This window comes from Periplaneta americana, chromosome 6 (assembly GCF_040183065.1).
Source record: "Periplaneta americana isolate PAMFEO1 chromosome 6, P.americana_PAMFEO1_priV1, whole genome shotgun sequence".
NCBI lineage: Eukaryota > Metazoa > Arthropoda > Insecta > Blattodea > Blattidae > Periplaneta > Periplaneta americana.
Window position 1 is genome coordinate 80,830,069 of NC_091122.1, and position 17,049 is coordinate 80,847,117.

General features: G+C 34.1%; 1 protein-coding gene across 5 annotated transcripts in view; it reads left to right on the forward strand.

The window, feature by feature from the left end:
* LOC138701460 (E3 ubiquitin-protein ligase SHPRH) overlaps positions 1–17,049 on the forward strand; it is a 444,559-nt gene that overhangs the window by 82,843 nt on the left and 344,667 nt on the right. For 4 of the 5 annotated variants that reach the window (XM_069828349.1, XM_069828345.1, XM_069828346.1 and 1 more), the window contains one exon: positions 8,223–8,420. The exons of the other annotated variant lie outside the window; for it this stretch is intronic. In XM_069828349.1, the coding sequence (XP_069684450.1) occupies positions 8,223–8,420 (198 nt within the window). The remainder of the gene's footprint in view (positions 1–8,222; positions 8,421–17,049) is intronic. 5 annotated transcript variants of the gene reach the window in all.

A 17,049-nucleotide genomic window follows, 5' to 3' on the forward strand; every position in this document is an offset into this window, starting at 1 on the left:
TATACCAATTGCTACTAGTGCCAGGAGATGTACCATAAAGTTATGTTTATATCATAGCCACAATGTAGTCACAAGTCAGTTGCTATAAACTTGGTCAGTCACAACGTATTTACCACAAAGCTACGATGTATTTACCAGTTGCTATTAGTGCCACGAAGTCATAATGCATTCATTTTATCAAATTCCACTAAGTGCCAGAGTCATTCACTACTTAGATTATAACAGGAAAATATAAGTGCTTAAAGCTCAGTGTTCTATGTGTATTTGAAGTTCTATTTCGAAAGTAACAGCTTAGATGCAACAGATTTTTCCGAGGTTTGTGACTGGTACTACCTTACTAGATATTTTGACGGACAGTACTATTATCAGTACTCAGCTATCCAAGCCAAATGGCAACTTAGCCAACAAACTCCTTTGTAATTAAATCATGTTAATGGGTTCGTATTATTTCATTTAATGCTACTTAATGTAACTGAGTACTTGCAAGTAAACAAAGACATTGAAACATTTCATATTATTTCAATTATAGTTTAATGTAACTGAATATAATCAAGTGACGAAGTATTTCATTTATTCTAATTAAAGTTTAATTAATTGTATTTGATTATAATCAAGTGAATGCACTAAAGTTTTTATATTATTTCAATCAAAGTTTAATTAACTGTATCTGAATATAATCAAGTGAATGCACCGAAGCTTTTATATTATTTAATTTATTATTCTGAATAAAAATAATAATAATAATAATAATAATAATAATAATAATAATAATAATAATAATAATAATAAACAAATAAAGGCCCATCAAATATTCAAATGAAGAAAATTTCATTCAGAGATTTGGAGTCTGGAAAGGCTTCCAAAATGCTGGCTGTATTTCCATGTTGGATGGCTATTCCTGTTCGTTGCCATAGATAATTGGTGCAGCGAGGATCTCCAGTAACAGTCACCAAACTTCTACCAATTTTGGAAACTACGTCTTTTGCTTCTTTACACTAGGAGCCTATTGTTTCGACAGCAAAGACGATGAAGATGTAATTGTATACTAGATGTACGTATTTATGACGTTTACTGAGTATGGCAGATTCTGCTGCAGAACTTGCGATTTTAGAAGTTGATGGCAAGTGGGATGGAGCTAAGGTATCCACACATGTCATATCCCACATTAGCGATTTTCCACAGGACCAAGGTTAATCCATCAGGATGCTTTCCATCCGTGCAACTAATCCCAGTGGGTTCTAAACTAGCAGGGATACCAGAAGATGTTAATGCTCTCTTGATTATGTCGTTAATTGTTGAATGTCTAAACAAACATCCCTTACTCTTGACTCAACCCAGAGCGTGAAGACCGTGAGTGTCGACAACTTCCCACATACACATTTATGTGATTGGTAGATTTTGCATCAAGATGTAGGCCGACTGCAATCTTAAAAGATTTGTTATCCATCAGCATTCCAATATTTGGGGAAAGTAGAGCTTGTAGCCAGGAACCTGCTTCTTTTTCTTGTAGAGGCAGAAGTCGTGCTTGGTCTGTTTTTGATATACAAGATGTTACAAGAGATTCTAGGATGTGCCTAATAATTATATCATCCCAACAATTCTGGATGTCAGGGTGAGCTGGCGGATTAGAGTTCCTGGATATATCATTCCACCTATCTGCAAATAGCAGATTTCGACCTCATCATTGAATGAAGAAAAAATAAATTTGATATCGAAAAGCCCATATGCAGAAGTCAAGAATGCCGGTGTACAGATGTCAGTGAGTTTTCTAATACTGAGACCTCCAAGTTTGTTAGGAAGACAAGCTTCTGTTCAACTTCTGTCCTCAAGTGTAGTATTGAGAATAGTTTCTAAACATTTTTGCATCATATCATCTGATTGTTGGAGGAATAATGGAAATAGCCACAATGGAATTGTCCTCATGAAATAAGTAAGTTTAGGAATTACTAAACAGTTTTTAAGAAGAAAATATGATATATGAGGAGAGGCAATAGACGATCAAATAGCGTTTTCAAAACCAATAATTTCTGTTCAGCAATTGTATGTCTTTCAAAATTATGTGACATTGAAGCCTTATCAGTTCTCTTTGGAATTGGATTGGAGCCTGCTCAACATTTACAGAAAAGGGTGTCATAAAAATGTTCACCAAGTCCTGCACATGGCAAGAGATTGTTTAGTGGAGAGAGACTAATTTACTTGAATAAAATCACCAGGAAGGACACAATAGCTCTGAAGTTGAAATCATGCACTCCTTTACAAACATTCCAACCGTGAAAGGCCAGCTACTTTTGGCGATATTTAGGGTAACAATATAGCTTGCATGGACAGCTCTTTCAGAACTTGGCTCAGTGTGCTGTGAAACAAAGGGAAAAATGAATTTTTAATAACATTGTCACTATAAAATAAATACATACATAGTTAAACAAACAAACGTTTTTATAATAATTCTCATACATTATTGACAACTGTTGAAAATAAACTTACTATAAAAATTAATTTAATATTGCCTTTAGAGTACTTAATTAGTTGAAATGATATTTACCTCGTGGGATTTTGACCTTTATTTTCGTTATTATTGCCTTCCTCTCTTCGACGATAATATGAGCTTGTTTAACTTCAGAGTGACGTTTAATGTTGTATGCTTTTGCCCGTACATTGATATGGCATATTAAACATTGAACATTGTTGTTGTCAGATTGGACAAGATACAAGCCCTCCCAAGAGGGGTTAAATCCTGAACCGACTGTCGACGTACTTCTCTTCATTCTTATTAAAAACAATTAAGCACAAACGATAGTAAACCATATGAATGAATGAATGAATCCAGCAATGCGTCAAGAATATAATCGAACAAATGAGGGGAAGAGTAGATGATCGTATGCATTCGTACACCACCACAACCTCAGTGACAGAGAGGAGTGGGGGTCCGCCCTGGGCAGACACAAGACAGCATCCGGGCACCCTAGCCCTCAAACGCTGTGTTGGAATGGTCTGGTGTAAATGAGAGTACTGAGTTATTAAATTTTATTTTCTTCTTTGAACACTAGGGTTGCCACCCATCCAGGATTGGCCGGAATTGTCCAGGGTACCGATTGGGAATAATACAATCCAGGAATTTTCTGTCAAGTGGTCCCATAGGCCATAAGCCTATAAAAAACAATTTCGGTCTAGGAGAAAATAAATACAGAATTGACTGTTCACAGAGAATATTTTCCTCATTGTGGTTGTGTGCAAGGAGTCAATAGTGAGTGTGTATGTAAGGTACAATGAATGGTCAGATAATTTTGAACCATAAGGCATCTTTTTAGGGGACCTATGTCATATTGATGACGTGTGTAATATTCGATTTGGCATGAATGATGAAACAATTATAAACCAAAACACCTAATAATACATATTATTGTCTTACAAATCTCTGTTAGCTTAATATTAACATACTGTTTTGTTAGTCTGTTTACATTAAGCTCTTGGGGAAACAATATTATAGTGTGTATTTACGAGATAATTCTTTCTAAGAATGTGAAAATATATCAATATACAAAACATGAAAAGTGTCAGCAGTGATGATGGCGAGAATGATCCAGATAAAATTTACTCCTAGTAAAAAACTTAAAAGATTTTGCTCTTATAACAAAGAAAGGGAAAAGGAAAAATACTTTCAAAATTGGGTTGTCAGGCAAGACGATTTTACATCTAAATGCACATTATGTTCTGTTAATTTTTCCATAAAATATGAAGAGCAGTGCACCTTAAGCATTCATATGGAATCGAAAAATCATAAAAAAAAAAAAAAAACTCAAGGAATAGCATTGCATCAGAGGACTCTGAGGCTTTATATAGTGTTCTAGAATAGTGTTCTCAAAGAGGAGTCCCTGAAATTATTCTGGGGGTCTGCGAATATGCTGGATAAGGAAATATTTTTCTTCCTTCAAAAGGATTGTAATTTTTTTATGTGGTAATAATGTCTCAAGAGCATTGGCTGTTAGTATAATTGTTAAGGTTGTTCAATTGCTGTCGACAGCCTTCTTGTGCTATTACACAGTGTAAGACTACAAGAAGGACTTTTTGTGTAGTAATATTCCAAAGACATTGGCCATTGTTGGTACAACTTATAAATTCGTTAGATATTTCATGAGATTTGTCTGTAGTTCATTGTTGGCTTAAACATCATAATATGGATGGAGATGAACTTGGAGAACATTTTCAGGTTCATAATTCTAACAACATGTGCATTCAAAATCTCTTTATCAGTGTGGAGACTCGCAATCTCACCAAAAAGGAGGAAAATCTGCTTGTTGAGTTATTGTGTGACGCTGTTTAGAAAAACTTTTATGGAATGTCAGCTTTTTGATTTTTTGCTGAACATAAACAACTCTCAGAATGACCCTTGAAATATTTAATGCCATTTCCCACAACTTGTGTGAGCAGGAATTTTCTACTCTTTCGTGTATCAAAACTGTTAAAAAAACTGAGTAAATGCAGTGAAAAACTGTTGAAAGAAACCAAGTAAATGCACCCTTGAAATTAAAGATAACTAACAATGATTCTAAATGTAAAGACATTTTAACCACAAAGAAAACAGTTTCATCATTCTCACTAAACTAGTGAAACTTCTAGAAATATACTTGATTTCTTTTTCAGTACAAGAATTTTACACAAAGAAAGTATTGAAAGTAAGGTATTGTTTTGCTTTACTATTTTTAATGTCAACTCTACTGTAACATATCAATGAAGGCCTACTTTTTTCAGGACAGGTAAGTACAGCAGAATCCCCCGTAATGAGCACCAATGGAACCAGGCATCTCCCGGATATGAGATTTTGCTGGATAATTGAATAAGTATTTCAAAAAATTACTTGTTCGTTTTTTATGATGAAACTGCTGTTATATGAAGCTTATTTCTCAATCACTTGATTGTAGGCTGACTAAATAAAGTAAAAGTGTGTGAATTTTCTTTATTAAAACACATCACTTAACACAAAAATATACTAATTTTCAGTTAGAATATTCACTGAACATGAAATTTGTGCGAACTTTCTAATGTGGCAACACTGACGGGCCAGGCTGTGGCAATCCATCCATGTGTTCTTTTGTGCTTGGTAATGGACAGGGAGATTCTTTACATTTTTGACACACCTTAGATTTCTGTATTTCACCACCACTGTAAATGTCACTGTATGTACCTGCAGTATTTCCACATACCATAACAGTTACACGATCGTTGTTTTGTTTGAAGCCCTTAGGCGAGGTTTCCGTTGCACACACCAGTGTTGTATGAAGACACCTCCTTAATAAACCAGTCTTTTCGACGTTATATATTTTTTCTGAACTAACATTACTCTGACACAATTTTCTTGATTTGATTAATAAACTGATTCATGGACACTTCGTTGGCACTCCTTTGTTCACCAGACATATCTAGTTTTTGGATTCCGTGCATCTCTTTGAACCTTTTAAGTCACCCAACGGAAAATGCACATTGCCGTGTAGTTTCATTTTCTGGTGCAATTCCTTGACTTTTTCTTGTAGTGTCATCCCAGAAATGCACATTCCCTCAGATCTTTTAATTGCGAACCATTCATATAGAAGTCGGCCTGGTTGGCACAGTTGGTATAGCGCTGGCCTTCTATGCCCGAGGTTGCGGGTTCGATCCCAGGCCAGGTTGATGGCATTTAAGTGTGCTTAAATGCGACAGGCTCATGTTAGTAGATTTATTGGCATGTAAAAGAATCCCTGCAGGAAAAAATTCCGGCACACTGGCAACGCTGATATAATCTCGGAAATTGCGAGCGTCGTTAAATAAAACATAACTTTTTTTTCATATAGAACTCGATCCAGTTCTTCACAATGGGACTGCTGTACAGTTTTCCGATTTTCCGCAACTTTCGTAGATTCAGTGTTACTCATGAATGACCGGAGTTAGTATTACTCATGAATGATTGGAGTTGACTGCCTTGTTTCTTTATATCATATAAAGTTGAACTTCCAACTTTATATTCGTCCATTAATTTGGGTCTACTAACTCCTCTCTCTATTTTCTAGAGTAATTCAAGCTTTTGCTTCAATGTGAGGACATTCTTCTTACACTTAGCAGTAGTAGCTGTGATGCTGTCTATCACGTGAAGGAAACTTATATGCTATAGGAAGAGAGAATTTCACACTTTCCTATTTAGACTCATCCAACACCCTCTTGAAACAGGCGAGTTTAAGTGGTAAATTTAAAATATTGTCTCTGCACATTGTTTGCAAGGCCCAAGCAGCAACTTACCGACGCTACCCAATCTACCCCAGGGACATAAATGGGATTTTCTGTCTGTGTTTTCATGCGTGAACAATGTAAAGAGTAAACATAATATGTGGCATGTGCGATCCACGAAAACCACTCACATCTTGGTCCAACTCTTTCCTTTCACATGAATAACTTTTTTTTTTAGGCCTAGCCAAAAGAGCTGTTGTTTTGATATTGCCGGTTATTTGGGTGCTGGATACAAGGGATTTTACTGTATTATACTATGGCATTCGAAAAGTAATGGCAACATAGTTACTGTTTCACACTAAATTCATTTAGGTTACTTTTGGCATTATATACTTCAAATATTGTGCCCGGCCGTGTCAGCAATATGTTGCCATATCCATGGAAGACGGCAGACTCAATCTGCAGCATCATTTCTGGATCTCTCACTGATCGATCTAAAGCTCTTTGGATATTAACTCTTGATTGAAAGTGAATGACTTGCTTCCACCTATCTTGCATACTAGGACTTCTCTCCCACAAGCTTCTTATAATGCTGTAAAGCACTGAGTTTCATTTTTTCCTCTTGCAACTTGTATGTTTATGAAGCATCTTTGTTCATACCTACTGAACATTTTTAGGATGGTATTACTTAATACAAATCAGAACCCTGTATTCACAAAATATGGTTACTTAAAGACTTAAATATTCCACATATTTTATGCAACAGTCACTCTATTACATATTAAAAGATTCTGATGCTCACCGCTAGGAGCACTGATTTACAGCATTGTTGTCAATGCTTATCGAATGCCCTAGTATTATTTACATTTCGTTTAATTCAAATATGCAGACAATATTGATTCAATTTTGGAAAATATAACAAATATGAGTACTCATATTCACTTAATATTAACCCAGAATCTAACCTACCCCACCATTCCATTGACAACTTTGGAGGTATCCGCGAAAATACTAATCTATGCAAAAGAGGTCCGCAGTGTTAAGTTTGAAAACCACTATTCTAAAGTGTTACTTGTTCTTTCTACATAGCATACTTCCCCACTTCGATGACACTGTACTTGAGTTGGAACGTTTAATTTTGTTCTGTGAACTTGGTCGCAGTAATGAGAAGATTTCTGATCCAACTATAAAACTAGCTTGACAATAAGTTCTATACAAGAGTTAATGCTATTTTGAATAACCTAGGAAATTATGACAAAGAGTGATTTGAAGAAAATGTGTGTAATTTGTTTAGGTGATGCATTGCAGTGACGACGTATGATCATCCGCCTGTCCAAGAAAATTTCCTTCCCCCTCTCTCATCTACCCACAATTCCTTGCTACTGTAACTTATGGAACCTTCAGGAATGCCGAGTGAAAAGATGGCACTGATGACAGAAAGCAACTTCGTCAATTGAGACGTCGTGCATGGCTCATGAAATATTGCTCATTTAATTTTTTCCTCCACTGTTCCCTATACAAGCATCTGCATCTTGTAATCCTTTCAGCCCCATGCACTATCTTACTTCTTCCATCCACTTTTCAGTTGGTCTTTCTTTCTTATTCCTTCCTTCTGTTTCCCATCACATAATTTACTTTGGTATTCTTCCATATTTCATTCTCATTACACGTCCATTTGTAATGTCAGACGTAATTAATTACTAATAGAGTAAGTTTTAATGTAGTTGGTAGTTTTTTTCTGAAGGCCACTCATTTTGAGATAGCATTCTTTACGTGCTCGAAATTTATGACATGTAAGTCCCAAATTAATTTTTTTCTTTCTAAGGAAATCCAATACATAGAATATCGTTAATATTTACCACTCATGGTTGAGTTTGAAATGTGAATCTAATGGTAAACATGATTGATAACTACTGGTTGTGCATTACAGAATGTAAAAAAAATTAATGTTTTCATTTGATTTGCTCTTTTGTTAATTACTTGTCAGTTAATCTAAAGGTTTAAATGTAAGTCGTTTTGTTTTAAAGCGTATGCTGGTATTGGTGAAGTGAGGAAGCATGATGTTGAAGCTCTGTACCGAGTTGTTAAAGAATGTCATGAAGATGCACAAAGTGACAAACTGCAGTTCACACAGCATGCTAGTCTAGTGCCGAAGTTGCGCCCATATCAGACTCGAGCAGTGAAGTGGATGCTTTGTAGAGAATCTGCAACTGATGATTTTGGTGGTAAGTATTGGTATTGTGCACATACAAAAGTATTGAATGTGACATCATATCTTTATCGGAAATATTTTAAAAATAGAAACTGTAAAAATATCGTAAGTAACTTTTCGAAATATTACATAGTTATTGTTTTAGACTAGCTGTCACTTTACACTGAAAATGCCACTCTATTGATAAAAGTTCATGTTTACATTTTCCTTTAAATTAACTTCATAAATTACTTGAATTTTCTTTGATTTAAAAATCTATCCATGTACGCATAAGGTAGAGTATTGACCGGCCACTGAAGGAATATTGTACACTTTCATCACTGCCAATGTGGTGCTATAAACCAATTTTCAACACTTTTATCACAGCCACAACACATTTCAATTCTTATTGTACTATATATATATGGAATTATCACTATATTAACACATTTAAATGTAATTATTATGAAAGTCGCCATATTTTCTTCTTGGCATTACGATGAAATGTGATCCACTTTCGCTAGATGCCCCATGACACGAGTAGGAGGGTTGGTAATACATGCAAACGAAATGATACTAAACGTGAGGAATATTACTATAAGTTTGTAGTATTAGGTGACAGGTTGGGTTAGATTAGGTGTGTATTATGTGACAGGTTAGGTTAGGCTTGATTAGGTGTGTAGTATTATGTGAGAGGTTAGGTTAGGTTTGGTGTGTAATATTATTACTATGTTGGCGACACTGAAACCCTCTGTCACATTAAGGAAATATGGCTGAATACTTAATTCATGCATGACAATTTTCGTATATAAGTAAGGTACGTATTTAGGATGGGTTGGGTGGGCATACAGCTCTCCCAGTGATCATAATCAGTTTCTAATATTCAAGGTATTTTAGCAAGTTCCTATAGTGGCTGGAACATAAATAACTTTCACCTTTTTTTTCTCTTAATTCCTTTCCTTCGTCTCATTTTTGTGGTGTTATTATAGGAACACTTAACCATATTAAATAACACATTGTGCATTCAATCCATAATCTTTAAATGGCAACCCATTGGAAAGTATAATTATAATATAATCCATGTTGCAACAGCTCTTGAAGGGCAAAGGCTGACCAGCCAACTGCTAATCTCAAGTCCATGTGCTTCAGCAGAGGTAAACGATCAATCAACCACTATGAATGTAACATGTCAATATGATGACTCTCAGCTGTTATAGCTGGCTTATAAAACTGGATTTTGCTATTCACTGTAAACTTCCTAAATTCATCATCATGCTGGATGGACACCAGTCCTATACACTTGCCAAAATTTTCCCCCATGAGGACTTGAACCACTGCTCATCCTGTATTGCTAGTCCAAGCTATGATGCCTTCAACCACGCAGCTACAGTGCAGAACCAGGAAAATATAAACTTGAATGAATTATTGATTAGTTCAGTCCATTTAAGCACTGATTGTATTGTTGGCTTCATGATTTTTTTTTTTTTTTACAATTCATTTTGAAAGTGTTTCAGATGTCTCTCCAAATTACAAAATAAGTAAATTTCTTCAGAAATGGTTACAACTGACTTTTAAATTAAATAATAAGTGCACAATTAAAAACACAAAATCCCTAGTTGATGAATTGAAAACTATCTCAATTAATAACCAAACAAAATTGATGTCATTAGATATAGAAAATTTATATACGAAGATTCACATACACGAAACATAGAAATCATTAAAACAAAATTAAATGAAATCATAACTCCAGTTTCAATAATAGAATAAATTACAAAATTAATAACACTTAGTACATCACAAAACTATTTCATTTTCAGTCAAAAAGTTTATAAACAAAATAATGGACTAGCAATGGGTAATTCCCTATCAGGTATACTAACTGAAATTTTCTTATAAAACATAGAAGAAAAACATATTACGAACTTAAAAGAAAAATACAACATAACATATTACCATAGATATGTGGACGACACAATCACAATGTACAACAATCAAACAAATAGTAATTCCATTATAAATGCTTTCAATCAAATCCATAATAACTTAAAATTCACAGTTGAATTAGAATTAAATAGATCTATACCATTCTTGGACATTAAAATATTAAAACAAAAGGACAAATTAACTTTCGACATATACTGAAAACCTAGTCACACTAGCATACTGGCTACTTCAGAACATCCTCAATCACATAAACTAAGCATGTTTCAATATCCAAAAAGAAATACAAAATATACTAAAAATCGCACAAGAAAATGGATACAACACAATAATAATTAAGAAATTAATTTAAAAGAAAAGAAAAAGCACATAAAAAAGAAAATATTACCACATTAACTTAATCAATAAAAGAGAAAACCGGAAGACGGTCCTCTCTAATGTAATTATAATAAGCAACTTTCAAATAAACTTGCTAATTTTTTCCAAAAAGAAAACATTAAAATAGCGCATAAAACCAATAACAAAATCAATAATAACGTTAACAACCATTTGCATAATATAGATAGAAATAATCTGAAAGGTGTATATGCAAAACTAAATATATAGGACAGACTAAACGTAATTTCAAAACATGATACAAAGAACATATATCAGATTTCAAATTCAACAAAACTAAATCAAAATATGCTACCCACCTTATTCAAAACGGACATGAACTTGGTTCACAGATAGATACATTAACAATTATTAAAACCTACATTGAAAATAAATGTATACATGCTGCGGAAGAATTTTATATCACAAAATATTATAACAAAGATAAAATACTCATTAATGAAAATCTACCCAATTTACAAAACAGGAATACAACATATGATCGCTCATATGTATCAATGTGCATATCCGTGAGCGATCCTTCCACCATTACAACATACAGTTGAAGCGATCAGTGGAATAAGGGCCGAAGTCCAAGTTTTGCCGAAACTGATTTTTTGAGTGCAATATACTCTTAAAGGCAAGGCACACATTATGCACTGTTAAAATTACAGATATCCATGCCCATTACTATATTACAGCGACTTAAAAATGTCAATCCATGGAACAAGGTCCGATGTCTGGGACTTCAAGTATGATTCGGAGAGTGTTTCATAGAGGCGCTGCAGGTGGAAAAAGTGGAGATTCCAAATGAATGGATTGAACTTTTACACGTCACTTCCAAGTTGTTAAAATGACAGACACTGATTTCAAAGACTTTGATGGATATTTCTCACAGTTTTCAAGAAAAACGCATCTCAAAATGGTGACGTGTTTCAGGTATCAAAATACAAGATTTTCCAATACCATCATTTGCACGAACACCAAGTAGAGATCAGTAAATTAATGATTGGAATGGTCATGAGCAGCTTCCGTCTCCTTAAGAATAACATGACTCCCAACCTCAATGTACCACAGCTGTATCATGGGCAGTTACCCATTAAAAGTGCAAAGATATGTGATGTATCTAAACTCCTGAAATATCTATCGGAGAATGCACAACAGTACTTTGAGAGTATTAAGAGTGAGGAAGATAGCAGAACTCAGAATGATGGCAGTGACTAAGGACAGAAGGCAGTTTCTCATTACATTGAAATAGTTTCTTTATTATAAGTATTATTATTATTATTATTATTATTATTATTATTATTATTATTATTATTATTATTATTAATCATATTGGTGTCATATCCTGGTTTTTCTAGACAATTAGCTCAAGTGATATGTGTATTCTGAAAATACAACTTATTCAATAAATAAAATTCACTATTTCAGATTATTGTGCTTGTCTTTTACACTTGTGTAGTAAAACAATGTAATAAGAACCGAAGTCTGCCACCTAGCATCCTATTTATTACCCTTACTATTAAACTCACACGTGAGTGTTTATTATCAGTCAGAGTGGTGCACTATGACCTACAACTGTCTAAATTTTTTTGTTAGTGTTGGTCTAATGATTTAGGAGATGTGATGTTTTTTCGTCTCCTGAAAAATTTACTTCTCTGGACTTCAGTCCTTATTCCATTGACCGATTCAGTTGCTCTCCAGCTTTCAATCTAACAAGACTGCATACACACCAGTAGATAAATTTCAAATAACTCCCGATGATGCTCTATGCTTCCACTACTGCTTCCAAATACAGGACAACATAAAAGCTATATACAAATAATTATTCTTTCTTTTTTAGAAAATACTTCGACATTGGTTTACAGTTCGTAACCTCAATCCACACAAGATCAACACACGAGAGAAACTACATACTTAGTTATCAAATTATATACCATAAATATTAGTCAACAAATTTAATTACGACATAATTATAACATAACCTATATAGAATACAAACATTTTTTTATCATGTAAATAAAAATGTAAACTAGTTTTCACTCACACACAAATTAACAATTTACATAACAATTTTGTATGGTTAATCATAAACACACAACAAAGAAATGTTTAGTAGAAGTAAGTGAAAGCTCGTAATATTTCAAAATGTTTTTAATTTTTACTTTTAACTCAATTTAGAATTTACCTTTGATATTGATTAATATATGCTCTACCTGTAACTGAGAGTATTTTTTTTTTTTTTACTATCTGACCTTCCAAGGCTTGTCTATAGACACAGAATAACACACAATTTACAATAATGGTTGTACATAAATGGGGACATGAAAAAAATATATAGATACAAATTTAAGATAAAAATACAGATTTTCAAGCACAAATATATAATTAAACAATTATGTGGAGTGAATAATTTCAAGGGAAAAATTGTTCCGGGGCTGGGTATCAATCCCGGGACCTCTGGTTGAATGTACCAGCGCTCTCCCAACTGAGCTACCCGGGAACTCCACCCGACACCGTCTCAACTTTTCCCTTTATATCCACACAACTCGCGTGGGCTGACGAAACGCCAGAGACCCACATCGAGTGCACGCAAACTCTGTGAGACTTGGAATTGTGGTTTTCTGTTAATGTACACAGTGACGTATATATTATGCAAATCTAGTCTTTCAGGTGAGTCGGGTGGAGTTCCCGGGTAGCTCAGTTGGGAGAGCGCTGGTACGTTCAACCAGAGGTCCAGGGATCGATACCCGGCCCCGGAACAATTTTTCCCTTGAAATTATTCAAATCTGCTTTACAGGAAGCTTCACCTGAAAGACTAGATTTGCATAATTATGTGGAGTGTTTACCATATAGGTGATTTTTTAAGATGGCAACTGAGTATTTAATTATGTGTTGGACAATTTCGTCTTGAATATCTTTGCTTAGTTTATATTTCCCTCTCCATGTCACAAAAAATTTAGGGACTGTTCCTCGGGACCCCAACAGCAGACCTGTCACTGTGATACTCTGGACATTGAATTGTTATGGAAGTAAGGTATTATTGACTCGTATATTTCTTTTTTCTCTTTATCAACATCCATAGGTTGTGCTTTGGACTGTTTAAAGCGTATTGTAGGGTCGATGATCTCTGCTACAGATTTTTTCCTATTGATGGCGATGATATCAATCCTCTGTAGAAATGTTATGTATCTGATGTTGCAAGTGCGACAAAAACGTTTATACAAATCATAAAATATGTAATATAAAAGGATTTATTCCTTGAGTATTGTATGATAAGTCATTGACTGAAACTATAAACATTCATTGATATTATTCATGATAATTGTTCATTTTTCTCAATTTTGATGCTATTGGATTGGTGCATAAGTTCATAGCATAAATAAATACTTGGTTGCTATGAAAACATGGAGAGCAGATGGATGAAAGTACAGAAAAACGCTACGAACTTAGGTGCCAATTCAATAAAATTATGATTGATGCAGGTTACAGGGAGTGACAATCTGATGATCTATCGAATGTAAATTTATATGTGGTAGTTACTTTAATAAAGGGACTTGGCCAAAATTCGAGGCCTCAGGTCATAAGATAAACAGCACTGGTATGGATTCTTCTTGAATAATTAATTTAGGTTTGATATGGTATGAGAATATTTGAAATATTTCTTTCCATCTAATAGTAAAGAATGTTGGTTGGGAAGTATAATGTGGGAATAATGGTATTAGATACATCCAAGTGAAATGTTTATGTGGTAACCACATTGTGAAGTTCAAAATGAGTTCTAATCCCAGGTAACAAGAGTAATGTGTCATTGTATATTGGCACACCACACATAAAATTTCTCCATATGCAATGTTACAGCAAGATTAGATGTCAGAAAATTCTTTCAATATATGATGAAGCAATTGATGGTAATGAAAAAGAAAATTATCATAAGTGCGGGAAAAATTGATTCATTGCATCTTATTTAGAAACAACTGTTGTATTGTGTTATGATTAGAGACCAGTGTTGCCAGACTAGCAACACTAAAATCCACTCATGTAACAACCAAATTCCACACAAGACTTTAGAATACATTTTTGTTCACTATAATCATGCAGAATATATACTTGATGTGTTAATTAATGTACTGTACTTACATAGCTTTCTGCATCCAGTGCTGGTTTAGTGTCTTTCCGGTATTCACACTTTTATTATCACTACAGTACTTTTAGAAATGGACCTATTTTCCATTGTATAAAAGTTGTTTACATAATATTTCAACTTATGTATGCATCATGCATAATTATATACAGTATGTGGCAAAATTATTGCTTATCTGTTACCCACTTTCCTTAGCATTGAAGTATTCATTTATTGTATATAATAGTTTGACATACTGTGAATTCAGTGTTGTGTTGATTTCTGCAATTGAAGGGCTCAGAGCCAAAGGAGACTAACCCACAATTACAAAATGAGTAAATAAGAGTTGAAGTTAAGAGGATCCTGACAAAAATGATTGGTTTTACAATTTATTTTAATTGGTCTACATTGAATAAATACAAAAAAATATCATTAATCTATAACAACAGTGTATAGTTTTGAAAAAAAGGCTTAATAATGAACAATACAAAATTGTGGGTTGGTCGCCTTTGGCTCTGAGCCCTTCAATTATGGTTCTCACAACAGAGGAGAAAGTGTTTATCATGGAAAATTATTTTCGGTCATGTGGAGTGGGACGTCAGAAAGAATTAAATTTGCTTAATTTTAAGGAACAGCATGAGGAGCAAATTAATAAGGAGGCATCAAATAACAGAACAATGTTAGCTGTCGTGGATTCTCCATAGACCTGTAACATTGCATAGGCCTCTGCTGAAGATTTGTTGAGACGAAAGTAGAATTTCAAAGCAGCATATTGTTCATCGCGTGTCATCTCCATATTACCGTAGGCAATACTGAACATGTCTCAACTTGCACACCTCTCAGAGATGACAACTGCGAGGGACGACTTTGAGACTAGTACCATGTGTTCATTACGCATTAAGCTACAAAATATCTTAACGCTAAATTTTAGAGTGATAGATTATGACCGTAAAAAATTTATGATCACTCTTCATTGAACAGCCCTCGTATAATTTCAAAATCCGTAGGATGAGATGATTCACCCTGTATATAAAAGTTTACAATGAAACAATGAAAATACATACAATAAATTGAAAAAAAAAATTAAAGTGAAAGTGAACTCATATTACTTGAAATAGAGATGAAATTGCGAAATTTGAATTGAATCCTTTAGAATTTCTCTAAGGATTTTCTCAACATTGTAAAATGTGAATCCCTTTGATTTTAAAAGGTTGACTTGAAATACCATTACCAGTACTACCCTGGTGTAGAAATGTACTTTTCAATAACATTGTTCGAAGTAATTTCAAGGAAAAATTGTTCCAGGGCCGGGTATCGATCCTGGGACCCTTTGCTTAGCACACGAGTGCTTTCCCGACTGTGGTAACCCAGGAACCATACACGACACCATCACAATTTTGCCCTTATATTCACACAACTCAAATGGGCTAACAAGACTCCAGAACCCAACTTTGAGTGCACATAAATACTGTGTGACTTAAATTGTTAACATACCTCCAGTAACAAATATATTATGAAAATGAGTCATTCCACGTCAAATCGCACAGCAATAAAACACGACCTTCTCGTAAATGATCGAATTTTTTTTCATGAATTCCAGACATCAAGTAAAGAGACCCATATTGTTTTATTTTCACAATTATTAATTATTTGTGTAGTTATAACTGTTGTAAATTACGCAAATTATGCGTGTACTGTTACATAAACTCACTTGGAACTCTGTGTCTACATACAAATATAATTGAGATTTGCAGTTTGGCACATTTGAAAGACTAAATACAACACTTTTTATTACTTTAGGCCTATCACAAATAAATTAAAAATTTGGTCTAATTTTTTTAATCATTTCTTTTTCAAAACAAAATTACTGTATTAAATAGCCAAGTTAAAAATCTGAAAAAAAATATAGACTTGTTCCCTGATATTTATCTGTAAACTACTGCATTTAGAAATGTGGGATGTGCACATATACATTTGTAACAATTTATATTCTGGAGGCATGCACGCGCTCGCGATTCCCAGCTAATGAACTGCTTGAGGCTGTAGGCTAGAAGGTTGCCCGCGGAAAGTTTTACAAAATCCCCCGTTGCATATAATAACTGATGTCGCCACACTACAAAACAAATGCATTCATTCATCAAATGATTAATACCTTAAAGAACAGTAAATACCTTATCTAAAGTTATTTTATTATTGTCAGCTCAGCTAAGAGGGGAGC